Source organism: Rhododendron vialii, chromosome 6a, assembly GCF_030253575.1.
Source record: "Rhododendron vialii isolate Sample 1 chromosome 6a, ASM3025357v1".
NCBI classification, from domain to species: Eukaryota; Viridiplantae; Streptophyta; class Magnoliopsida; order Ericales; family Ericaceae; genus Rhododendron; species Rhododendron vialii.
This window is the reverse complement of record NC_080562.1, coordinates 12,915,589-12,942,456: the sequence shown is the minus strand read 5'-3', so window position 1 is coordinate 12,942,456 and position 26,868 is coordinate 12,915,589. Positions and strand designations below refer to the sequence as shown.

Sequence of the window (26,868 nt, the reverse complement as noted above, 5' to 3'; positions counted from 1 at the left end):
GTGATTATATCATTCGTGCAAAAAATAAAGTAAATTGGTTATCGTTCTATACTTGATCGCACATAAAAAAAAAATTTCTATTAATGAATCTACGTCCTGATGAAAAGGCTTCCAAAACCTGATAGACTTGAAAATTTGTGAGAGTAATTGAAACACCAAGAACAACAAAATGAATTGTATGGATTGTCATAGTTGTGTCGCAGTCGTGTAGCTAGCGTACATTAGACTATAGCGAAATACATTGGTTTAGAACTAGATAAGTTGGATATATAGATTTGAAAGGTAGCTGCAGACTCATTTTTTCGAATGTTCGATCTAAACCGTTACGATTTAAGATTTTATCAAATTTATCATTCTCCCCTAAATAGGTGATAGTCGGATGTCGGAAACCACATGATCGAATCACATTCGATGCTTCCAAATGTGTTAAAGTCCTATAATGCATCACTTGAGGGCCGCCTGAGCTGTTTTTTAAAAATTGAAACCGTGTATACTTTTTATGTGGGAGTGATTATATCATTCGTGCAAAAAATAAAGTAAATTGGTTATCGTTATATAATTAATCGCACATAACAAAAAATTTCATATTAATGAATCTACGTCCCGATGAAAGGGCTTCCAAAACCCGATACACTCGAAAATTTGCGACAGTGATTAAAGCACCAAGAACAACAAAATGAACGGTATGGATCATCATAGTTGTGTCGCAATTGTGTGGCTACCGTACAATAGGCCCATTTTTATACAATAGAATTATATAATATATATTATTTGTTCCAATTATAAGCACAAAAAGATTGTTGGCCTTGGTGGTTTGAGATGTGTGTCTCAAGTCTCCAATGACTTGGGTTCGAACCCTATAGAGATTATTTTTTTAAAACCGATTATTTTTTTAAAACTAGTTTTTTTTCTTATTTATTTTCAATGTATTTTATTTTAAAAATATTTATTAGATGAAACGCAGTGTATATTAGTATATGTGTAGTAATTAGTATATTATCATGTTTGAATTTTGATTCAAAATTTCTTAATCATATAAAATATTTTAAAAGCTTATTTTACTTAAATAAAAGGAAAGATTAATAAATTATTGGATTATCAAAAAATACACAGAAATAAAGTAAACTATAATCTGAAATCCGTTGTTTATTTAATAACATTTTTTTTTGGTTTTTTTCACGTATCTATAAAGGGATATTCTAAACCTGATCGAGCCGCAAATTTACGGGAATGAATAATTCAACAAGTGCAAGAAAATCAACGATCTTGATCGTCAATATTGTTTCGCGATCTTGTGGCTACTGTAATCGGATGATGGAATAAATATTTCCTTTCTTTTAAATTATTAAAAAGGGGTAAAAGTTGATATTCCATGACTAAATCTATTAGTTGGGTAATGTGTTTGATTTTTTAATTTGGATTAAATGAAATTACCCGACTAAAATATATTTGGTCGGAAAATAGAATTTCGTTTTCTATCTTATTAAATTCCAAAAAAATGGAAAATGAAATTAATTCTCTATTTTATTAAATTGGAAAAAATGATATTTCCCGACTAACTTGAAATTTAGTCGGCAAATATATAAATTACCGACAAAAAATAGTTTAGTTGGAATTAATTCTATCAATTACCGACTAAAATATATGTTTTGGCCGACCAAATTAATTTAGTCGGCAATTGTTGTATATTTTACTGACTACAAATTTTTAGTCGGTGATTGACTTATATTTTCCAACTAAACATTTAGTCGGGAATTGTGTATTTTGTTGTAGTGACATTTGAGCCCAAAACACTCTTCAAGGCCAAAATCGACGGCCCAAGCTGATTGTCAGCACTTCTCATTAGAATCCAAGGGTCAGCTGAGACAATATCAGCAATGTCCGGTGGGGAGAAACCCAAGTCTCTAAATATATCGACTTTGGGTTTGATGGTGTTGTCAAGATTTGCAGTGAGAACTTTTGGGACGTGTTTGATGATCATCTCTAAATAGATCACTAAAAAGCCATTTTTCTTGAGGAATGAGACCATGGAATCGGATTTTTCCAGGATTTTCAATAGCTTCAAAGGGGAGAATTTCTCAACGATAACTGGTGGTTGGAAAACAAGTAGTCGGACTGGGAAATGCTGTGGTTTGGTGGGTCCCGTCGAGAGGAAGAGGAAAAGAAGAAAATGGAGAAAAAGGTCGAGGCATTACGGGTTTTGTTGAGAGCTAATGGATTTGGGTTCTTGAAAGAGAGAGATGAGATTTCTTTTGTCATGGGTATACTCCTATTCTAGGGTTTTGAATGGTAGTAGCAATTATTCATCACTGTTAGACTTGTCCCACATTGCTCATCTAAACTATCCAAACTTGGTTAATAAAATCTACAGGTTACTCCACCTATCGCCAATTGGTTTAGAGTTGGATGCTTTAACATGATATCATAGCTAAATTTTCGGAGGTTTTTCCCCTTTGTTTGTGCAATAGTTGCACTTTGTTTCATTGTGATCCGTGTGTTTCGGATCCTTTGTTGACCTCTCCACGTGCGAATCAAGGTCGCACGTGCGGGGTTGTGCAATAGTTGCACTTTGTCTCATTGTGATCCGTGTGTTTCGGATCCTTTGTTGACCTCTCCACGTGCGAATCAAGGTCGCACGTGCGGGGGAGTGTTGGGATTTGTCCCACATCGGTTAATTCTCTCCTCCAAAACTAGTATATGTTGTCCCACATCGGTTAATTCTCTCCTCTAACACTAGTATATGAGCCTGGACGACCTCTCCACTCTTAGCCAATTGGTTTGGAGTTGGAACGTACCCTCCAAGAAATCTAACATGATATCAGAGCTAGGTATTGGGTGGCCTCATATCGTGTGGTCAAGTCTCCATCGCCCGAGTCAACTCATCAATTCATACCTCCACGTGCATTCGGGCTGCGCGTGAGGGGTCGCCCGAGTCAAATCTCCTGGTTTCCTCAATTCGTACCTCCACGTGCATCCAGGTTGCACGTGAGGGGGAGTATTAGACTTGTCCCACATTGCTCATCTAAACTATCCAAGCTTGGTTAATAAAATCTAGAGGTTACTCCACCTATCGCTAATTGGTTTGGAGTTGGATGCTTTAACACACTACTACAAAATGGTATAAAGATCACGGTCCAAAAACTAAGAAGATCTCACTTTTTGTAAAAGCGTAATAAAAAGTTATGAACTATAGTTTTAATCTCGATTATATGAAAAAACTGAGATGGAAAAATTTTTTAATCTCAGTAATCTGAAAAGTGAGATTGTAACTTTAAAAATAGATTTCATTTTCCAAAAACTGAGATTATTTATGAAAGAATATATCTCGTTTCAAAAAACACTAAGATGGAAAGTTTTTTTAATCTCAGTAATATGAAAGTGAGATTGTAACTTAAAGAAAGATCTCATTTTCGAAAAACTGAGATTGTATATGAAAGAATATATCTCATTTAGGAAAAACCGAGATAAAAAGAACTTTTAATCTCAGTTATCTAGAAACTGAGATCGTAAGTTAGAGAATACATCACTTTTTTTTTTTTTTTGAATTGAGATGAAAACTCTGGTATAGGAAAAGTTGAAAACCATTTACCCCTTAATAGACTCTGCGCGTGATACATCTAAATAAATGTCACGATCGACTTCCAAAATTCCATCCTCCATTCTCGTTTGTCTCTCTCACTCTCAATCATTCTACAAAAAAGTCATCGCCAAATGGGGCACATTCAGCAATGAAAATACATTTCGTTGCTTAATCAATACCTTTGGTGACAAAATTTATGAAGGTTATCGTTATCAAAAAAATAAAATTATGAAGGTTACGTTTCATCTGCAAATGTATTTTGAGTATAACTCTATATTCAGAATTTCAATTGAGATAATTCAAATTGGGTTTGAACAATAACACAAAGGGCTACAACTTTCATATTTATCAAAATTGCTAATTTTAATATTTAAAGGTTCAAAATGACGTTCGAAATATATTTTAATGTTAAACGCATATGTTACATATTAAATATTTCAATTATATATTGAAAAGTGTGTGTGGTGTAGTTGGTCGAAGCTTCTATGTAAAACTCAAGAGACTTGAGTTCAAAACCCCACAAGAGAAATAGAGTGTGATTTTTTCCTCTGGAAATTGCCACTTTTAATCTCAGTTTTTTCAAAAATTGAGATTATTTCTCTTTAAACAACTACGGTTTTGTAATAAAACTGAGATGTTAAGTTGTTAAAGGTCACGATTTTGTCATTTTTAATCACAATTTTTACTTTTTAGTCACGGTTTTAATGAGTTTTAATCACATTTTTATCACGTGGTTAAAGGATATGGACTTTTAGTTACACATTGGTAGACCACGGTTTTGAATGCGAGATTAAAAGTGAAAGATCACACTAGATGATCGAGATCTTTATCTATTTTTGTAGTAGTGACATGATATCAGAGCTACATTTTCGGAAGCTTTTCCCCTTTGTTTGTGCCATAGTTGCACTTTATTTCATTGTGATTCGTGCGTTCCGAATCCTTTGTTGACCTCTCCACGTGCGAGTCAAGGGTCGCATGTGCGGGGAGTATTGAGATTTGTCCCACATCGGTTAAATATCTCCACCAAAACTAGTATATGTCTTGGACAGCCTCTCCACTCTTAGCCAATTAATTTTAGGTTGGAACCCTCCAAGAAATCTAACAATCACAAGGACTGTCATCTTCACTGCGATTGGCACGCAGATAAATAGGTTTACATAGGGTTTGAGACGTGAACCTCTTACCTCCGTGATTGGAAGTGCTGAATCAACTGGAAGACTTGTGGTGGAACTTTGGCCGCCTGAGCTTTGCAGCGTTTTACTTTTGGGACTGTCGGGAAGGTTTTCGTTCAAAACCCAAAGCCAAAAATTGGGCAATTTGCCGCCTTTGCCCCGCAGTATTAGAATTAGTAAAATTACTCCATCCGCACTACAAATATATACTATTGAAATGTACTACTACTAGTCGATTGCGAAAAGAATCACAATTTTTCCTACTAAAAATGTAATCATGTAATTTCTGTCGAAAAAAATGTAAGTAATTTTGCACCTATTTTTATATATTTTTGTTACCAAATTAATGATTTCAGGTGTAAACCCGATAGGTTTAAGGCCGAAAGCTACCTATCTTATATATGCAAGGACTTTTCGTAGTGTTCTTTGTCCGAGTCTGTTTTGTACTCTACTTCAGTTTCCTATCAATATTCATTCATGTGGGGATTGTTGGAATTTTCAAAATTCGGGTGAATGAAATTGGGGCATACGAATAGTCTTCTGAGACAATAAAAAGTCCTCTGTTTGGTTCAACGAATCTGGACTATGTGAATTAATGGTGCTGCTATTGAAAACCCATTGATGTGAGGATTATGGCAGCATTCAATTCCTATAATCCATTTCAGGAATTCCACCTCCTGGTAGCATATCAAAGGTAATGTTGGAAAATATTTTAGATGCATAATATTTTGTTTTAAGTACTGTGAACGAAAATTGATTTGATTTGTGGACGCGACTTCTCATCGATACCTTGTTCTTCGTGGACAAACACGTCCTTACGAACAAATATGTCTTTTCCCTTTGTGACCACACGTCCTTACGAACAAACACGTTCTTCGTGGACAAACACGTCCTTTGTGACCACTCGGAGATTGTGTGAAACACATGATTTGATTTGTGTTTGTATCGTTATTTTGTTACATCCATTTCGTTTGTGTAATTATGTATTCAGTTTATCGTTTGTAATGGGATTTTTTCTCTGGTTTTATCCGTTTATGTTGTGTTTTTCCCCATAGGTTATACCGAGTACCTGAAAAATCTCTCAATTTAGTCAATCTCTATCTTTTTACTTCGTTGTTTTCATTACTTTTATTTTTTTCCAAGTTACTGTAGCACCCCATAATCTTACAAATATTTACTTGTGTAAAAAATTAATACACTTTGGTGTTGTAAATTGGATAGAGTTTGTGATGGTATGATGATGATTAATGTCAGGGAAGACGGGTCTTCTTAGCTGCTTGTGAGATGTTACCTCCTTCGTACAATGAAAGGCAAAAATGATGGTTAGCCTTCAAGAGCTGTTGATATGGGTGGGGAAAAACAATTTTTTTTAGTACTTGTTATGTATATAGAGGTGTTCTAACAAAGCTTACAGAACGTTATTCGCCATATGATCAGTGTAGGAGAGGTCCAACGCAGGAGTCAAATGTTATTTGTGTGAGCTGGAGAGGTATGGATAATCAACGACTAGCTAGGATGAGAGTGATGGAGTGATCTCTTGAGGGTGAAGTAGAAGGCAAGGGGGTGTACAAACTAGACTATATAGCATTTACTCTGTATGTGAGGTCGGCCCAGAAACCCTAGGAGAAAGACAATAGAGATATTGGAGAGAATGTTATTCTCTCTCGGAATCAACAATACTCATCAGCTTTCTCTCTTTAGGTGTCTTATCGAACTCTGGGAAATCTAAGAAGAATGTCTCATATTTATTTATAGGCATCTGGGGGCCAGTACTAAGGCGCTAAGTGGCTCTATGAAATATTAACACATGTCCTCTTCCATACCCTCTTGTGGAGAACCCTTCTCCTTTTCAAACCACTGCACCATTAAATCTGCCCCAATTTCCGTGTGGGCAAGGTCATGGCTTAATTGAATAATGAATCATTGATATTCCATTGTGGCTGAATGCCATGGAACTACAGTACTTTGTAGGCCTGTCAATGGACCGGATCCGATCCGAAAAATCCTATCCGATCCGGATCTGGATCCGATAACAACGATCCGTGATCCGGCAATCCGAATCCGAAAATTACGGATTCGGATCAGATCGGATCCGGATCATTACGGATTAAATTCGAAAAAATCCAATCTGGATTGATTTTTTTAAAAACCCCCAAAACCTGATAACACACCCAGTTCCTTTCACAATTTCACTCCTCTGGCAGGCCGACTAAACTCTCGTCACCGACCAACACCAGGTCTCTCTCTCTCTCTCTCTCTCTCTCTCTCTCTCTCTCTCTCTCTCTCTCTCTCTCTCTCTCTCTCTCTCTCTCTCTCTCTCTCTCTCCATTTTCTCGCATTCAATAATCTCGCACTCATACCCTCCCTCCTGGTTCTCTTCAATTTCTAGGGTTTTGCCTTCGTTCTCTTCAATTTCTTACCCTACATTTTGCAGATTCGCTCTCGCATTTGATTTCTTTGTACACGCTTTGAGGGCTTTCCGTCATTCGAGCTCAAGAATTAGGTACGCCGTTCAATTGAACAGAACACAAGTTTCCTAGTCAGCTTAAATATTCATTGATTGTGTTCTCTTCTCGGAAATCGAACAAACACATGAAGCCGTGCTTAGAGGGAGCTAGGGTCTCCGCCCTTCTCCTGTCCATATTATCGGTAAACAAATACATGGTGTGTGTGTGTCTACATATATATATATATATATATATATATATATATATATATATATATTATAGTGACTATCGATGTATTTTTCCCTTTTCTATTTTTGTTGTTATTGGTTTTGGCAGCATTGTAACTCCTGCTCTATCTTCTCTGTTAAAGGTTGTCTAATGTAGGATGTCGGAACATCCCAGTGAAACAACAGGTGAGGGGGACGCCGAGGAGGATATTTTTGAATTGGGAGAAGATGTTAGTCAACCGTTAAAGAAGCAAAGACCACTTAGATCAAAGGTATGGAATGATTTTTCAAAGATTGGAGGAGAGAGAGCGAAGTGTGGTCATTGCAAAAAAATCTTTGTTGCTAGTAGTGCTAAGGGGATTAGTCACTTGAAAAAGCATATCGAAAGATCGTGCCCTATTCTAAGACAAAAGGATGGAAATGTCCCTAAGAGTGCCACACCCAAGGTTGCATCTTTTAAGTTTGATCAAGAGAGAAGTCGTATGGATTTTGCAACTATGACAATCAAGCATAACTACGCGTTTAACATGGCTGAACATGAATTTTTTGAAATATTTTGCTCTAATCTACAACCCATGTTCAAGCTTGTATCTCGCAACACATGTAGGGCTGATGTGCTCAATGTCTATGAAATTGAAAAGAGCAAGTTGTACTCATTTTTGGATGAGCTTTCTTGTAAGATGACTCTGACAACTGATATATGAACTCTATATCGATTGTAAATTTTAGTAAAGTCTCAGTACAAAGAAGGGCTAATTATTGTATGACTGTTGTATTTTGGTAATGGTATAGTTTGGATCTCCCCTTCTCTCCTCTCATTTTTTGGTGAAAAAAAAGATTATTTTTTTCCTTTTTTTAAAAAAATTCTGGAATTTTAAGGGGGAAAAACAAAAAAAAAAAAAACCGGATCAGATCCTATTTTTTCGGATTCGGATTATCATTATCGGATCCAAGCCTTATCGGATCCGGATGCGGATCTATCGGATCCGGATTGGATCCGGCCCATTAACAGGCCTAGTACTTTGTAAACGAAAGGAGTGGGTCGGCCAAATAGTCTGCCCAATCTATACTGGAAAGCCAAACAGAGCTTGATTGAGGGGGTGAGGCACATTTGTGTATTAAGGTAGACGAGGTACGATGTCCTGTATGATTGATTAATCCAATTTAATCATTGACTAGGCTTATCCCATTATTCGTTTGTTGTATTTACACTCTCCGCGTATCTTGAGATTTGTAGAGACTTGAGCAAATTTGAGGATATATTGCAACTCAATTTGCATTATTTGGTGGTTTTAGCACTTTATCATTGTAATTTTTAGAGACGTACTTTTCTGATGGCGTGAAAATTCAGATCGTCACAGATACACAAGATCAAGATGAACTCTTGATCAGGACCTTGAAGTCTAATGCAATTTTCAATCCAATGCATGTATTGATGATTAGTAGAGAGGAGGTGATTAGAGATGAGATGGATATGCTTCTACGTTGAGCCTCTTTCACGAAAAAATGAATCTGTTTTGATTTTAGTATTTTTTTTATTGTTAGTCTTTAGACTTTAAGCCACTATTTTGATTTCGGGGGCCGGCTTAATAGACATATATTTTTTATCAGATCGTATACTTATTATTATATCATAAAATTTTTGCTTTCCAATACATTGCTTTACATTTGTACATTGAAATGGTTCTAACCTGATGAAGTTAAAGTATAACAATCATTTTATTTTTCAACTATCTTATGGAAGAAATTGAGAAATTAGAATATAACCGGATTTTTTATCAAATCAAACCGAAATTATTAAAATTATAAGTAACTATACACGAATAATTATAAATAATATTCAAAATCAGATATATATATATATATATATATATATATATATATATATATATACACACATAATAAAAATTTTAAAACTCGGACGCTTGAAAAGCTAGGGCCCCAAAACATAGCTACACCCCTATCACCAGTCCTTCTGTTTTTTTCTCCCAGTTCATATGCGTTTGCACTGATGAGCATAAAAGTTTACAATCCAATCAACTTGCAATCCACCCAAGCTCATCCAACCAACCCATTTCACACTCCTGAGTAAGTGCAAGAGTAATTAGGAGAAAAGTTTCTTTCAAATCCGTGATGATAAGCTGAGCAGATTAACCAACTAGTTGGGGCTAACTCAGTAGACCAGAACTCTTGAATCTCATTAGAAGGTCTAGAGTTCGTGTTAGATTATATTGTAATCATATAATATCATAATCATGTTCCGATATGATATTATATGATATGATTTCCTTGATCACCTTGATTTCATTTTGATTGTAATTGATTCCGATTGTATTGTAATTAGGATGATTTTCTTAATTTCCATAATTAGGCGCTCTCCCCTTTATAAATAGAGGTCACATTGTATACTTTCATTATCGAATTCACTACAATATCCATCCAAGAAATTTAACAGTTCGAATCCCCCAATCTGTGTGTGAGTATTTCTTCCCATTGTATATGTAGGGAGTATTTTCTCTCCATAATGGGGCTTGTTAATCTTTGTAAATAGAATCAATCATTAGTTCCCACCCATGGGTACTATGGTACGTATCTGGTTCATAAATCAATTAAGAGAAGAATATAAATTTTCTAATAAATACTCTAAAAAAAAGAAGGAAGTGATCTATGGTCGATTTCGTAACAACTAAATAATAATTTATAGTTAATTGTACCGCCACAAATCTTTTGTGAGTTTAAGTGAGCAAATAGCAAGGGTATGATAATCGTCGAGGACCTCGAGGTAAAGTTGGGACCTAAAGATCTGAACAATCTATAGACAAGCAAATCCCTCTCTTTCTTAGGTTATGTAGAAAGTACAAAAGAGAAGAAAAATTTGTTAGCAAAAACAATTTTAGAAGAGAAGAGATCATATGTAGTTGGGTTAGGCTTATAGTGAGCTAGTAGTTTTTTTTTTTTCTCGGCAAAAGGAAATTTTTATTAATCTCGAAAGGGTACATCGAGAAGGAAGCAAAACATTAATGCAAAGAAAATATCCAACCGAGGTTGGATAATACAGCAATCTACACCTTCACTTTTCGAATCTCATTCAAATAACCTTTGAAATCCTCCACAGTGTAGATCTTGATGTCGAACTTAGCTTTCATCCACATAGCTACTCTTGTTTTAACTAAATCCGCCACTTCTGAAGCCTGTTGTGTTGCCCCATTGAAAATAAACCCGTTCCTTATCAGCCAGATAGACCAAAGTGTAGCAAAGAAACATACTTCCCAGATATATTTCTCCAAGTTTCGAAACGTGTTCCCAAACCACCATAGAGATAACTCTGCTATAGAAGACAGGCATACCCATTGAATGTTCCACCAAGCCAGAATTTCAGACCATACCACCCACGAAAATTGACAGTGTAAGAGTAAATGTTGAGGTGTTTCCACATGCAAATCACACAGAGGGCACTTTGCCAAATGAAGATCAGAAATTAAATTCCTTTCGAAAAGTATCGACCTTGTAGCAACTCTATTTTGGATGGCCATCCAGGAGAAAATTTCCACTTTGGGGGGACTCAGATTCTTCCACAACGAACCAAGTAAAGCATTCCGTGACTGAGTCTGGGTTTCCCATTGTCTATAAACTGATTTTACCGAGAAGACTTTATCGGCTGTCCAAATCCACTGTAACAGATCATGCTTTGAGGGATCTAGCGTCACTCCATCCAATCTTTGTTTCAAAACCTCGAGTTGCTGTGATTCCCGAACCCTTAGTATGCCACTAAACATCAAATTCCAATCACCACTGGCCCCTACTCCACGACAGTTGCATAAGACCTCCTCCTATTGAATTGAACGCCTATACAACCTGGGGTATTCATCTTTAAGCGCTGTAGGACCCAACCACGTATGCTCCCAAAATAGAGTATCTCGACCGGAGTTCACCTGCACCTTGAACCCCTCTTGAATAGAGAATCCAAGTGCCGAATCTGCATTGCCAATTGCACAAATATCCCTCCATACATTAGACATCGACCCATAGCCAGGCGAATACGGGAGCCAACTCCTCCGATCCAAATTGTATTTTCCTTTAATGACCTTAACCCATAGTGAGTTTTTGTCGCTGCCAAACCGCCACCACCACTTAGCAATTTTGGAGTTATTTCCAGTTTCATGTGAGCTAGTAGTTAGATTGAGCTTATAATGATTGTGGAGTTATTTCCAGTTTCATGTAATTCCTGTACTTGTTCCTACCGCTTGAAAAAAAAAAAACTAAGCATATCAAATGAAAGATTCACTTGAAATAATATATACGAGGGGCAAGTAAGAGTGATTATTCAGTGCTCTTGGAGTTTTCTCCACCATACATTGACGTGAAAGCCATACACTTGATATCAATGTATATATGGTGAAGAAGACTCTTGAAGCATTGTGTGGGTGCTCCCGGAGCTATTGATAATTTTCCGGGAAGTGAAGGGCTCCTTCTAAAGGTTGAAACTTGAAAGGAATAATGTGGGGTCTTGATACCATGTGCACGTCCCACAAGTCAACATGAAACACTAGCTTTAAAAGCAACTCAACTTAATTCTCCACTTCTCCCCATCATCTCCACACCCCTACATGTCAATAAGAAAGACTCCCACTACAATGGTACTTTATCTTTTCTATGGAATTTAACCTAACTTTAGGCCATTCCTTAATAGGCCCCCATGCTTTTTCAAGCCCTTTTCCAAAAGCTCAACAGCAAAACGATAGTAACCTATCTCTATAGAAGAAACTTTTTTGGTAGAGAGGTTGGGTTATTATTTTGTTGTCTGTGCAGTGTCAAAGCCATTGATCCTCTAGCTATTGCATTTGCCAGTGAAGTTGAAATAGCAACTACAATTTATGGAACCTATTGCAATTGCAGCTGATAGAAAATGATGGTAATTGTAGCCCCAACATACGTACGTTATAGCCATTCCATGGGAGTGCTCAAATATTCTCCAAATTAGCACACATTTAACACATAATCTTCCGTCCACATTTACCGATTTTAGAAGTCAATTTCTAACTTCCCCAGCCGCTAAGAATGCCCTAAGATATCTTCACACAGATATCAGCCAGAACAAAGTTCAAGACATCTTCGTTGAAGGGAGAACAAACCGACCATGGAGTGATTATTGGAATTTAAAGATTGTTAGCTATTACACATGCTACTCTGGAAAACAGAACATAGGCAATGGAACAAAGAGAAACTAATTAATCAATTCACATTGTTGAGATTGCTAATAATATAAACTACTGAAACAATGCCGTATGCAAAAGAAGATTGACTCTCTCTCTCTCTCTCTCTCTCTCTCTCTCTCTCTCTCTCTCTTGTTTTTTGTAGTATATCATAGATACACTATACAACCATGTTCATTGCAGGTCCCAAGCAAAAGGATTGAAGTCTAATCGTAACGCAAAGGTGGTGGTGGATTACGTACGTAGGGGGCCATCCCCTCGTGCTCTCGATTGCATCTTCCCACCATTATTATGGGCAGCTTCACTTCCTATCAAACCTATCCTTGAATATATTAGTAAATTGCATGCACAGTCCCTTTCAATTTCCTTTGCAACAAACTACTCCAGTTTACTACATTTTTTTCATGTAATATTCGCGTTTAAATTCAGTTTTGGACGTTGAAATATAGAAATTCGGTAGTACTCAGTGTCAGAGTGTGAAGTTTATTCCTCTATACATGTATGAGAATGTAACATAATCACTCTCTAGTTATGAACCACCAAGGGTAGGCGAAATAGCAATTAGCTGGTAACAGGAGGCCCTAGTTCAACTCCATGCATGCTATCAATTCATGCAGTGAGGTAGCCTATACGGAACTTTCTTCTGAATTAAATTGGGCGAATCCTTACTGAACGATGAATTGACATCACAAATTAGTTGTTCTGTTGAGCTGAATTCATAATTAATTAATTATCTAAAAATAAACACTTAAAACCAAATCCCTAGACAAATCTATAACATATCCTTTACCCAAATTTTCATAACCTTATTTAAAGCAATAAACTGAACCAAAATCCCCATTCTCCATCCTCCCTCCTCCAACTTTATTGCATTTGTCACTGTGCGCCTTAAGAGGAGTGGTATATAGTAGTTATAGAAAACTTTTGGGCCAATAACAAAAGAAGATAACTGGCATGGGGCTCACAATTAGTTGAGGCTATGATAGGACCATGAAACACTGCTCGTGGGCATCAACTTTGGCACGAGACTCTCCCTACCATGTTTCATTGATGCATTTTTCAGTTGTGTAACAGTATGTAATAATATTGGGCTTATATTTGCTGTATAAATAAAACTTGAATTAATGATTATAATCTATGATAATAAAACTATGATTTTGAACTAACGTGTATACCGTTGCTCTGGACTATCAACGAAGGAAGTATGGTAATGTGCACGGAAATTGAATTAGGTCTCTAGGTCTGCCCTCTCTGATGTCATTTGGCTTTGATTTGGGGCATGGTTCCGCAGCAAAACAAGTACAAGGGGGTCATTGTTTCAGTGGTATTCTGACAGCAGCCACTTTGTACATATTGTCAACGGTTAGGTCTGTCTTCAATCCTCTCCCGCCCGTACCCCAATAATTGGAGACTACATGGGTTCTGTTGTTATTGTTGCATAGGGAGACTATGGTTTAGCTAGGTTTTGGAACGGGAATCTAGGGTAATATTGCTAGAGTTCTAGTAGGTGTGAGATTTGAAATCTTTGGGCTTGAGCTCAATAGGACTTGAAATAGAAGAAGTCCTACTTGGTTTAGAGTTTAGGTCAGTGGACACCACTCAATCGCCTTCATACACAAGCTACGGGTTTGTGAAGTTCTATAAGTTTGAAATGTAGGCTGTGTATAGTATGTATTATATACTGTGATCTTATTTATTTTGCGGATATTGATAATAATGGTCGTCGGGGTTTATCATTGAGTTTGAGAAGAGGACTTGATAGTGCTGATCAATTATAACCGAGTGACATAATCCATATAGTACTCGTTACGAATTTTCTTGCACACTAATAACTTAATTCAAACAGTTTTGTATTTCAAGATTTTCCTAATATCGTGCAACGTTTTTGGACTGGATTGTGCAGTGGTTGGGGCAGAAAGTACTTGGCCATGCATCTACTTTCCCCTTTTTCTTTCTTTATTTATTTCAATCTTATAGGTGAGCATTAGAAAACATAAAAGAAAAGGGAAAAAGAAGGGCGGAGGGTGTCTTGTGACCCCATTCCAAAGGCAGCAAAAAGGAAGGTTAGGAAAAATGAACAGAACAGATGTTAAAGAGGAGAGAACACTTGAACAAAAGTTAGCAGAGGAAAGCTGTCAATACCACTGCCCCCCTCCCTCCTTTTCCTTTTAAAAAGATCATCAAAACCCTCTTCAAAGCCCACAAAAATCAGTAGGAAAAGAAAAATAAAATAAAAAAACACAGTTCAGAAACAGCAAGCACAAGATCTGAAACAAAACCCATCAACAGAAGTAGAGAGAACAACTGAGAGGAAGAAGTAGAAAGGAAGGAAGAAAGTGAGAAGAATAACTCTTGAACAACATGAGAGGCAGAGAAAGCAAAGGCCCTCTTTCAACAGATCTCTTGGTCTGTTTTCCTGCCAGAGCCCATCTGACACTATTGCCCAAGCCCATCTGCAGTCCAGCGCGGCCATCGGATTCCAGTAAACGCCACCACCAAAACCACAATCACAACCAGCATCAGCACCAGAACCAGCACCAGACCAACCACCACCTCAGAAAATTGAGCAGCAGAGGTGGTGGGGGTGGCCATGCCAGCCCTCTCTTATGGTCCAAAACAAAGCCTGTAGGCCCGGATATCTCCGAGCCCACATCGCCGAAAGTCACATGCGCCGGACAGATCAAAGTCCGGCCCAAGGCCTCGTGTAAGAATTGGCAATCAGTCATGGAAGAGATAGAGAAACTTCACAACGACAGAAAACAGAAGAAGAAATCATCCAGTTGGGCTGAAGCACTCGGATTCAAGAAAGATACAATGCAATTCTTGACCTGTTTAAGGAGAATCCGATTCGATTTCCGGTGTTTCGGTTCGTTCCCTACCTCAGACCTGACTTCTGACGAAGAAGAAGAAGGTGACGAGGAAGTCGAAGAATATCCGAAAAAAGAAAGCGGGGAGGTGGGAAAAATTGATGAGGATGAGAATTCAAGTACAGTCTTCTCCAAATGGTTCATGGTCTTGCAACAAGAGAAAAACATTCCGTTTGCTACTAAGGAACAGAGTGAACAGAGGAAACAGAGTGAGGAATATTCTGACAAGGAAGAGCCTACTGTCGCACCATGTGGTCCACCACCAAATGCCCTTTTGCTGATGCGGTGCAGGTCTGCTCCTGCCAAAAGTTGGTTAGAGGAGAGAGAAGAGGAAGAAAGAGAAAATCAAGAAGAAGAAAAGAAAGAAAAATTGGAGGTGAAGAAGGAAGCGAAGAGGAGTAGGAGCTTGGCAGTGGTGATGAGGTGTGATACTGATTTCTACAATTTTTCGCCGGATAACATCGCAAAGGAAACTTGGGTTGTTGGTGGTTTGAGGGATGCAATATCAAGGAGTCGAAGTTGGAAGCGATAATACCCAAAATTCGGTTCGAGCATGAGTGTTATATATATATATATTCATGCGCAAGCGATCGAGGTGAATGCAATTTATTTCTTGTGATAGCTCTCCGTAGTTTCTTTCTACAGCATTATATACCTTTGATTTTCTTTCATCCTTCCTTTTCGTATCAATGGTCTAGCTTGTATGAGAAATCCTAATCAAGCTACCTTTTTTATTTTTATTTATGTAGCTTACAGTTTGTTGCTCTAAATGTACTGTGATTTGCAAATTAATGTACAATGTATATAGCTTGTCTTGACTTGGAAAACAGTACTGTTGTTTCAATTGAGACCTTTTTTTTTTCTTATTTTGTCTTCATTTAGTATTTCTTTCTCAAGTCGGTCTTAGTTTGTTTCTACAAATCGAAAAGTATGTATGCATGAAGTTGAGATTATAAATAGTTATAGGTCTTGTGCAATAAGCTGCAACCTTTGTTTACCAAAAAATAAATAACCTAGCTGCAACCTTTCTAAAGTATCACTAGTTCTATACTTCTATTGACATTTCAATTGGCAGCATCAAACATGAGATTGATACTACCTGACAATTAAAACATGAGATTGATGAATCACAAATCCACGAAACGTCGAATTTTTAACATTTTTATGTAATGACTGATGGATGAATTAGTACTATTGTATAATCAGTCGTCTAGAAAACATAGAGTGCGCAATACATTGAGGATGTGGTGTTGATAATCCTATCACTATAGTTGTCCAGTTAAACATGTCTTAAAATTAGGCAAGCTTAAAGTTTGTTTATTCTATTTCTGGATTTATCTTAAAAACGATTGTCATCATAGCCAGCATAATGCAACAGTGAAGTTGGCCCGGACACCAAAATTATCAAAAATAATGCAGCAGTGAAGAGCTGAGGAAGAAAACGCAGTGATTAGGAACTTCATTAGGTTCAAGTGGATTATTATAATTTCCACATGACTTTGGTGGTGCAGCAAGTAAAGTATTTTAGCAAGGTCACTAAAAATACTCTCTCTCTCTCTCTCTCTCTCTCTCTCTCTCTCTCTCTCTCTCTCTCTCTCTCTCTCTCTCTCTCTCTATATATATATATATATATATATATATATATATATATATATATATACACGTAATTTCAGTAAGAAAGTCATGGCAAGGGAAAAAGTGGTTGGTGCTTGTAATAATGTTTGATGATTATGTCTTCTTGCCTCTCATCCTAACTCATTTGACTAATTAAGACCCACAATTTGGGTAACCATGTTCCCATTCCTTCAGAAAGTGGCATTCATGAGATTGGTAGCTTGGAAGGCCAAATTTTCAAACCATTTTGAATGAGCGAGGCCAGTAAATACAAATTAGATCTATTACACACAACATTAACCCTACAACATGGAACTACAACATTAATGAAAAATAATTGAGGTCACTTTCTTCTTGAAATTGGGCCAAAACCCAACTGATTCGGGCGGGTTAGTCAAGGTTAGGGACAATGAATTTGGCCAAATGCCGTACAGGCTTTAGAAGACTATTAATTGTCATATGATACTCGAATAGGAAAAACTCACAGAGCTCATTCGTTTTGGGATTTTGGATTTGGATTTATAGGTAACGAGTGTAAAGAGAAATAAAGTAATGATTGAAAATAAGGATAATGATTGGAAAGAGATACAGAAAAATGAGAGTAATGATTGGAGAGAAATAGGATAATGATTAGAATCTAAAATCCAAAACCCTTAAATAAACGGGGTCACAATGTCACAAAGGCAAGGATAGATCGCTCTTGGGAGAAACTCGAAATAGATGCAAGATGCTATTACTTTAGAAAGAGAAGTCCATTTTCAGAACACGCTAACTTAGACATTTGATTGATCCAACTAAAAAATGGCTATCCAGCACAAGATTCCTACTAGTGCAAGGTCTGGGTAAAGGTTGAATGTACACAGTCTTATTTGGTAAGGGTAAAGCCTGATACAGGCAAGAGTTAGGCCGGCTTTGGCAGCAGGCTGAACCTGAGGTCCGCGAAGGAAGATAAAGGAGGCTGGTTGCAGTATCTTGCATCCAAACAGAGGTTACAAGTGTACATATGGTACATCACAACGCTGACAGAACGTTTTTATGCATCCCTAATGCGTTCTTTAGGTTTAGAAGCTCATAATGTCGAGAAAGAGCTTGTTGTAGTACTCCAGAGAGATTACTTGTGGGTGTTTTCCATTAATCAATAGTGAACTAGTGTGACTCCCGATGAGTAGACACGTTGTCGAACGTTGTATATCTTGTATCTTATCTTTCCTTTTTCTTCCGATTTTCTTGCTTGTTTGTTCTTTTGTGATTTATCCCCAAAAGCCTGGAAAATTGTGTATCCGTAAAATTGAACTGGAACACGTTCGGGTTTACGTTCCCTTCATTATTACCCCCACAAGAACGACCCAAACCCGCCACCATTAGGTCACATTAAACAAAAATTTCATTGCACTCAGCCGCCCTTCAAAAGAACAAATGGACAAGATAGTGCAGAGCTAATCATTGTAAAGAAATCATAGGGAGAGAAAGGAATCTTCCACCAAAACCATTAAAACCAAAATAATGTGAGAGACAATCGAGGTAGGGGGTGAGAAATAATGCAATGTACAAATATTCTTGTTTTCAATCGCATGTAGAAACATTCTTTAATCATAACAAAAGATGAAAAGAAGTCTCAGTCTAGTACTTAATTTCTTTGTTAATTTATCCTTAGTGCCGCACTGAGACTTGCTTAACTCATTTTTCTTCTCTCTTATTATTATTATTATTTTTTTTTTTTTGTATTTTTGTAATGATGTTTTGTTCTCTGTGCACGCATAATTTGGAATATATATATATATTTGATTTAGCTGCTGTACAACTTCACTGAGCTTTCCAACAACTCCCTGTTGTTGCCTATAATGTCTTTTACTTTTGATCCATTCTTGTATATCTTGAAAGCTGGAATGGAACTCACACCCTCTGATTTTGCAAGGTAGGGGTGATCTTCAATCTCCACCTGAATTCACCAATTCCAAACCATTGAATGTCAGACGAAAACCAATTAGGAACATTGGAAAATTATGATAGTTTAAGGGGAATCGGGGAGCCCGCTGACCCCTTGTGGTCAGCAGGTGTGCTGGCCGTGCAAACCGCGTGCTAGCAAGAAGCCTCCTTAATACAGTATCTTGTTTGGCTTTAGATTAATGATTATTTATTGTGGGGTCCATTTTGGGTTTCCAAAAATAATTCAAATCACTCATTCTTCTTAAAATATTTTTTTATGTGTCCCTGCAAAAATATAGCTCAATCCAATCTCGGTAGGGGCTTTTCATAGGATGAAACAGTCACTTTCAAATTAATGACTTATTTAAATTTTGTGGGATCCATTTCATGTCTTAAAAAAGTTATTCAAACCGCTCATTATTGATAGAATGATTTTTTATAGGGTCCTACAAAAAAATTAGCTCAATCAGATATTATTAAGGGTTGTTTCCCTCTACGAATTCTAAGAAATTAAGCCCTACTAATATCAGATTGAGTTAATTTTTTTTGCAGGAACCCATAATTTTTTTAAGAATAATGAGCAGTTTGAAATATTTTTGTGAGATCTGAAATAGACGCTACAAAAACTAAATAAATCGTTAAGCTGAAACGGAAAGAGGGCTGCCAAACAAGGTACTATGGAGGCTTCTTTTTTTTTTTGATCCGCTACTATGGAGGCTTCTTGGAAGCTGGGTTTTTTTACCCAAAGCCTTGCCATTGCACGGCCAGCACACCTCCCATTTAAGGGGAGTGATTTTCGCACTACCCAAATTGTTAACTTTGGGAGTGCAAAAATTAATATGGAGTTGATTTTCGCACTTCCAAGGGGGTGCGGTTAACCATTTGGGCAGTGAATCACTCCCCTAGTTAAATTCGGTTCTTTAATTTTGGTCTTTGTATTACATGTTTTAGGTATGGAAACTGATTATGTTAGTGCAAGAAAGAAACCTTGAGAAAGTTGACGGATGGGAAGCCTTTGCAGACTTGTTCCATGAGCTGAAACACGTTCTTGTGGCGTATTTTGTCGCAGAATAGCACCACAGACATCCCTGTCATTTAGAAACCATTTCGCTAGTTTAACCAGAAACGACATAAACATACCAAGGTTCAAAATAGCAGTAACGAGCCGCATAAAAATTACTGTAACAGCTGAGGTGTTCCTGTATCGAGTGTATATTTAATAATACATAGTGGAATCGGGAGATGAGGTAATGAACGTTTTAAACGTAGTTTTGGCCAAAGAAACTATTTAGACCAAAGTGGTTGTAGCAGCCAAGTAGAGGTCATAAATGGGGCTGAAAAAATCAGATATGAATCCGTCAGCTGCATACAATTTTTTGGTCTTGCTGGTATATCAGAGTATAATGGCAAAGGAAGGCTAAAAAACAGAGAAGTAGCGGATGATACACTACGTAGACACAGAAACACAAGGCATGTATTGGTGCTATGCACTAAAGTTTAAAGTTCACTCTGTGAAGACCGAAAGCAGGATTTTTACGCTTATTTTGTACTTGGTAGGAGAAAGCACGAAAGTTCACTAGTTACCAGGTGCAGTCACAAAGTGTCTGAAGCTTTCGTTACTGGAGATGATGACCAAATTAGAACCAAACTTCATGTCCTTTGTATCTTCTTCACCACATTGTTTCTTGAGCTGAATTCGGGCCTCGAACAAGGCCTTTCCCACCTCCTCATCGCCTGGGGTTTCTCGTATGAGCACCTCATAATCCTGAATAGCAGCCTCCCACCTCTCCAGCTAATCGATCAAAAAAAAAAGAACATAGAGAGAGAAATTTAGGCAAGTTCGTTACAATTGAAAATGATTGTGAACAAGTTTTGATCAATTACTTAGCCAAGGAATCACCTTGGCATTGCAATTGGCCCGCCTCAATCTGGCCTTGCTGTACGAAGGCTGAACACTAAGGGCTACAGTGCAATCCTCTGCTCCTTTCTCAAATAGGCCTAACTTAGATAGACAGGCTGCTCGGTTGCATAGCAAAATTGCGTTGTACTTGTCGTGATCTAGTCCTTCACTATATGCAGCAGAGGCTTCTGAGAATCTTGAGGCCTTGAAAAGCTGGTTACCATTTGATCGCGCCAATACCATGGCTTCAGCCCTCTTCAAAACTGCAGTCACCTTTTCGCTTGAGTCAAGCCGCACTGCCTGCTTACTGGAAGCCAGAGCATCCTCAAACCTAGCAAAGCAAAAACAAAGTTAAGCCTATTGATATGGGTGTGTTCTGCTGCATTCTGGACACATTACTGTAAGTAATCTTTAAAGTTTTCCACATAAATGGGATGTATTCACCTTCCAACGACCATGTGAATCTGTGCTTGAATTGTTAACAAATAAGCACTGTAAGCTCTTCCAAAGAACCTAGTACAAGAGTCGATATTAAACTTTGGTGCCTTCTGAAACATGTTTTGAGCCTCTTGGTGCCTATGTAGCTTCAACAAGGCATGAACTTGCATAGCATTGATCTTCATGGAAAAGAGTTAAAACCAAATTGTTAGTAACTTGCGGTGCAATGACATGAAAAGGAAAGGTGTGGAGTGAGGTTGTGAGTTCACCTGTGGAGCCGAATCGGCACCAAACACTACAGCGGAACGGCTCTCCTGCAGCAATGAGTTCCAATCTCCTAGCTCTGTAGCCTTGCTGCACTCATTGAGGTGTCTTTTCAGTGCTTCAGCGATGGCGATTTCCTTGGTGTTTGCGTTAAGCCCTGAATGTTCGTAGTGATGCAGGGCTTTCTCTGGTTCTCCCAATCTGTTAGACACAACATGTGTAGTTATACGCTGATTGAACTTTAGGTCCTTCAGTATAAAAGGGAAACGCTACATATTGCGCACCAATCAAAGAGGCTACATTATTGGCTTTCTTCATCACATTAGATTAGGGAAACATTGAGAGCTCTGTTTTCGGGGTTAGTGATGGGTAGTAAAGTATCAAAATGAATGTTGGGATTTACAGGAAAATGAGAGGGCTAAGTAGTAATAGCACAGTTTTGGCCCAAATTCGATCAACAATAAAACTCTCAACTCTTACGTTGCGTTTGGTCAGGATTCACAGATTCAATTTTTTTTTTTTTTTGGAAAGTCTAGATACACAACCATTTATGCACACATGCCAATGTGTCATTCTATCATTGGTGAGTAAATGCTTTGCAATTCTATTGTTTAAATCCATACACCAATGAAATAATGCCAATATATGTTGACTTTTGGGTCATTTTTGGCTCCATCCTCACTGTTGCCAAGCACACCAAAGCTACCAATTTGGTGTGGACAGCCAGCTACTTGCACTGTTCCAGCCTCCAAGAATTAAAGGCTTTGTCTGGCGTGCTGAAGGAGCAGGGCTCAGTTTTGGGCTATAAAGAGAGGCCTCTGGCATTGTATTTTGCATCTCTCTTGAGTGAGAGATCTGTGAGAGATGTGAGGTCTGTTTGTATAGCTTCCGTGAGAGACGTGTTGTGTTAATAGACTTCCCCTTTTTTTCTACCCAAAAGAAACCACAACGAACATAAAAGTTCGTTGATGGGGAAAAATGAAGTTTTTTTTATATATATTTTTGTACGTTTTGACTGTAAATCAACACAAATAACCCAAAAAGACATGCGTGTCTTCTATGTGAAGAAATAGTTTTATTAAAATTTGTTAAAACTGGAAATGAAAAAAGATGCACAAGTACCAAAAAAAATAAAAATAAATCAACCCTAGTCATTTTTTTCTGATTAGAAATTAAAGTTCAAGGGAAAAGAAAATAAAAATTTGTTTTTGTGAACATTTTCACCCAAATGCAGCTTAAAGGGCAGGAGTTGGGGTTCTGGTTTTGGACCAAAACAGTACTCCTGTTTAAGTTAGAGCACATCTGCTTCCCTTCTAGGGGCCCTGCTCCCTTCTCTTTTACAATACCCATTATTGCTAATCGTTTGTCATATTGTTTCTGTTGTTTTACTCTATATTTTTGGATATTTTGTATGCTTGCACAATCAACTTGCAACTTCCAAGGACGGACTTGTTAAAACAAAGTCTACAGAGAACCTTAAATGGTGCTTAGACCGATAGCCAAGAAAGTTGAATCCTGTGCTGTACCAGCTGATATGCACTGTTTTCTAGGTACAAATCAGTATGTACTGGTTTTGAGCAAATTCATTATCGATAAGGTAATTTCATTTCAGCTCAAATACCTTTTTTTGGTCAAGCGGAAAATGTTTCGGCTTAAATACAAATCGGCTATGGTCAATACCACATGGTACCATAGTATTTTTAACGGCAAAATTTTTTCCTGTAAACGTACGTTTTCTACTCAAGTTTTTGAAGAGAAAAAAATGACACTATAGTAATAAATTTAAAACGGTACACTAGGTATTTCACCTATATCGAGCCAAAATACAGGTACTTTGGCCTATACGGTATTCCAAACCTTGCTACTGACTATGAAAAGGGTCAAGCGGAAAATGTTTAAGCTCAAATACAAATTGGCTATGGTCAATACCGCATGGTACCATAATATTTTTAACGACAAAATTTTTTCCTGTAAACGTACGTTTTCTACTCAAGTTTTTGAAGAGAAAAAAATGACACTATAGTAATAAATTTAAAATGGTACACTAGGTATTTCACCTATATCGAGCCAAAATACAGGTATTTTGGCCTATACGGTATTCAAAACCTTGCTACTGACTATGAAAAGAAGGAAATACCACATTTGATGTATAATCCTTAATGCACCTACGGCAAAGCGGGCTGTTGTGATGTTTTTAGTTGATGTTCTCACCAGTCTCTTTTGTTCTTCTCATCAAGTAGGTAGTTTTTGCAAAAATATCACACTTATCGGGTAACGATAGGTTTATGATTAAGGCATGTTTGTCCGGAAGTATTTTAGTGAAATCATAACTATTAGGAGTACTTTCGTTCCAAATTATTAGTGTATTTTGCCAAAAGGAGTAATTCTGAATAAAATAAAGTGTTTTTTGCATAATTTTATTAACTTGAAGAATTGCACGCAAAGTATCCTATTCACACACACAAAAGAAAGAGAAGAAACGCGTGTTTCATCACCAACAAACACAACCAAACAAACAAAATGAGCAGTTCGAATCACACCCAATAACTTGGAAGGGGCCCATTTCAAGAAATGTCCTAACTTATAGTGTGATTAGATATCTGGCCTTAGGTGAGATACCTGAGATAAAGTGTCGCCAGTCGAAAATGAGCTCTGAGATAAGAAGGCTCAATTCGAACAGCCTCACTGCACTCAACCGCCGCCTCAATCAGCCGCCCTAAACCAATCAAAGCAGCACTTTTGTTGCTGTGGTACGACGCCTTGCTCGAATCAAGAGAAATCGCTCGATCATACAAAGCCAATGCCTCCTCAAACCTCCCCTGCTTGTACTTCTCATTTCCCATAGACTTCACCACTTCGGGGTCTAACTTCTTCACCAATGCTGGCCCTTTACTCATTAATGGAGGATTCCTCCTCGCGGGCGGCTTCAAGTTACCCAGTTGGCCTATCAGTATTTTCTTGCCCGAAGAAGTCCGGATAAGGCTAGCGCTCGAATCGGACTTCCGGGGCTCAACGGACTTCCGGGGCTCAACGGGGACCAGACTAAGCTCGGTGGAGGTGTAAGTTGGCACCCTTTTCATGACTCTCAAATTCTCCGCTTCGGGAGCTTTTGAAGCCTTTTTTGGGCCTGAATTGTTGGATGATGAGGTCGAACTCCTTGAGGCATCTGAGGGCCTTGCTTTTTGATTCTGATGAACGAAATTTGAAGGCATTGAATTGGCTGCAGGAGTATTTGGACTTGGTTTGGCGTCCACTTCTGCTGGAGGGTTAACTGAATTGACACCATCACTTTGCTCTTCCGTAATGATTTGCGTGCTTGGACGATTGGCAGAGGTTCTGTCGCTGGTTTTCGGAAGCGTTTTCAAGTATCTTTTCCGGTTGAAAATTGAAGTAATGAAACCACAACCCACTGCAATCTTCACCGGATAATTCGCTGTTTCTGCCATGAATCTCTCTCTCTCTCTCTCTTAGAGGGTTGAATAGTATGAATTGGGGAGAATGTAGATGGAATATGTGAAGAAGATATGGTAATAATAGTAATAAAAGCTGAGTACCAATGAAAGAACAAAAGAATCAAGGGAGAAAAGAAATGAAGTGAATATAGCTGGCTTGAATCGGAAGGAACTAATATAGCAGGGCGACTTCAGGGGAGGTGTGTATATATGTATTATAGATAGATACATGGAAGGCCCTCACTGGAGTGGGTGCCAAGGAAACAACTTTATTTCTTTTGAACAAATAGAGATGAGGGCCCACTGGAATGAAGTCACTTATGAAATGAAAAGGATACGGAATCGGAAAGAGTTGTTTCGATTAAATATTCAGGACTTAGGTGGAGAGATTTTTCTCTCTTTTTCTTAATGTTTCGTTAGGTACTCAAAGTCAAAAGGCTAAAATTGTATATTTGATCAGTTTTGAAGAGAGAAATTTTAAAGTGCCTCGAAGCAAGATTTTGAATATCGTACTGATAATAGTACCGTTTTGTAATTTACTATGGTACGTATCGTTAAAGATATAATTTTGGGTACTAAAAAATTGAGAGTTATAATCATGAAGCTCATTCTATATGATAAGAAATAAGAAAACTGTAACTTTTTAGTACAGAAGACTGAGGGGATACGATAATGTCAAATTTAATTATGAAACTACCTCATGAAAATATAAGCAAATAAAAAATTAGGATGACCGCCGACTAGTATTGGAAACGGAACAAAATCGTAGAATGGTAGGGTACTGGTTTTATAAAAAACAATATGCATCGGCCGGTACCATACCGGCCGTAATAAGCTTTCTCCAAAGTAAAAAAAGCTTTGCAAAGATAAGCTAAGTAGTGCCACGAGATCCCCTATCCGACCCCCTCTCGGTCGTTGATCTTACAAAACAACGGTTGAGATGGGCCTAGCACTTTTTGCAGTAAGAAGTGTTCGGCCTATCTCAACCGTGAATTTGCGAAATCAATGGCCGAAAAGAATGGAACAGACGCCTATCCGGATGGGGGTGGGAGAGGGATCCGGTCTCCTAAGTAGTAAACTAATTGCCAGGTAGATCGATGCTAGAGTCAACTGGCCCATGTGATTACATTCATTAGAAAAAGAGAAGTGCTAGTACCACACTCAAACTCACACCCAAACACACACTCACTACTCACATGAGTGGTGGATCCTATACACACTCTAGTATGTGTGTATGGAGCCCACGACTCATATGAGTGTGGATGAGTTTGGGTGTAGTACTAGAATTATTGGGTGAGCAATTGTTGACAATCATGACAAGACCGTGTTAGTAATTTTTAGCCAACTCTCCGGCTTTATTGAATCTTTTACAGTAATATCTACTTTCAGAAGAAGAAAAAAAAACGTATTATTTGCATGCATATACTTTCTCCGTCCCAAATTGAATGTCAATTTTATATTTTTGTGCTAATTTCAATTCTTATATATTTCAATATGGATCTCAAAAAATATGCAATATTGAATGTCAATTTTATATTTTCATGCTAATTTCAATTCTTATATATTTCAATATGGATCTCAAAAAATATGCAATATGAATCTTAGCACAAATTTCAAAAATTGTCATTCTTTTTGGAATGAATAGAATATATCATATTAAGGGTGTGTTTTTGCTATATTATTAGACAACAGGCTAAGGACAACAATAGTCAAGTTATTTACGCAAAATGATACTCTGAGTATTTTAGTTGATATATAGGAGGATAAT

The 26,868-nt window shown here is 37.6% G+C and overlaps 3 protein-coding genes and 1 non-coding gene across 4 annotated transcripts; 2 read left to right on the top strand and 2 right to left on the bottom strand.

Annotated features, from left to right (window-relative positions):
* Window positions 1–10,488: 10,488 nt before the first annotated feature.
* Window positions 10,489–11,445, bottom strand: LOC131328407 (uncharacterized). The gene is made up of 2 exons (XM_058361353.1): window positions 11,359–11,445; window positions 10,489–11,256 (listed from the first exon to the last, which is right to left on the bottom strand). Exons 1-2 carry the CDS (start codon window positions 11,443–11,445, stop codon window positions 10,489–10,491), a joined length of 855 nt encoding a protein of 284 aa, XP_058217336.1.
* Window positions 11,446–13,830: 2,385 nt separating this feature from the next.
* On the top strand, window positions 13,831–13,937 carry LOC131331614 (small nucleolar RNA snoR100). The gene has a single exon (XR_009201425.1). It is a non-coding gene; the product is annotated as a small nucleolar RNA snoR100 (small nucleolar RNA).
* A 629-nt stretch (window positions 13,938–14,566) lies between these two features.
* On the top strand, window positions 14,567–16,070 carry LOC131329182 (uncharacterized). Its single transcript, XM_058362264.1, has one exon. The coding sequence runs from the start codon at window positions 15,001–15,003 to the stop codon at window positions 16,036–16,038; it is 1,038 nt and encodes a 345-aa protein (XP_058218247.1). The 5' UTR covers window positions 14,567–15,000; the 3' UTR covers window positions 16,039–16,070.
* Window positions 16,071–18,647: 2,577 nt separating this feature from the next.
* On the bottom strand, window positions 18,648–25,321 carry LOC131329181 (TPR repeat-containing thioredoxin TTL1-like). Its single transcript, XM_058362263.1, has 7 exons — window positions 24,268–25,321; window positions 21,654–21,849; window positions 21,391–21,563; window positions 20,947–21,277; window positions 20,631–20,838; window positions 20,034–20,134; window positions 18,648–19,059 (listed from the first exon to the last, which is right to left on the bottom strand). The coding sequence occupies exons 1-7, from the start codon at window positions 25,092–25,094 to the stop codon at window positions 18,907–18,909; spliced, it is 1,989 nt and encodes a 662-aa protein (XP_058218246.1). The 5' UTR covers window positions 25,095–25,321; the 3' UTR covers window positions 18,648–18,906.
* Between the last annotated feature and the right edge of the window lie 1,547 nt (window positions 25,322–26,868).

What these genes read in the sequence shown, in the direction of transcription:
- LOC131329181 (XM_058362263.1), bottom strand. Translation starts at nt 25,094, where the DNA reads ATGGCAGAAACAGCGAATTATCCGGTGAAGATTGCAGTGGGTTGTGGT. An exon ending in GGGCCAATTGCAATGCCAAG is followed by an intron (nt 20,839 to 20,946) that starts GTGATTCCTTGG and finishes TTGATCGATTAG; the next exon opens with CTGGAGAGGTGGGAGGCTGC. An exon ending in CATCCGTCAACTTTCTCAAG is followed by an intron (nt 19,060 to 20,033) that starts GTTTCTTTCTTG and finishes TGGTGAATTCAG; the next exon opens with GTGGAGATTGAAGATCACCC.
- LOC131329182 (XM_058362264.1), top strand. Translation starts at nt 15,001, where the DNA reads ATGAGAGGCAGAGAAAGCAAAGGCCCTCTTTCAACAGATCTCTTGGTC.
- LOC131328407 (XM_058361353.1), bottom strand. Translation starts at nt 11,445, where the DNA reads ATGTCTAATGTATGGAGGGATATTTGTGCAATTGGCAATGCAGATTCG. An exon ending in AAGAGGGGTTCAAGGTGCAG is followed by an intron (nt 11,257 to 11,358) that starts GTGAACTCCGGT and finishes TCAATTCAATAG; the next exon opens with GAGGAGGTCTTATGCAACTG.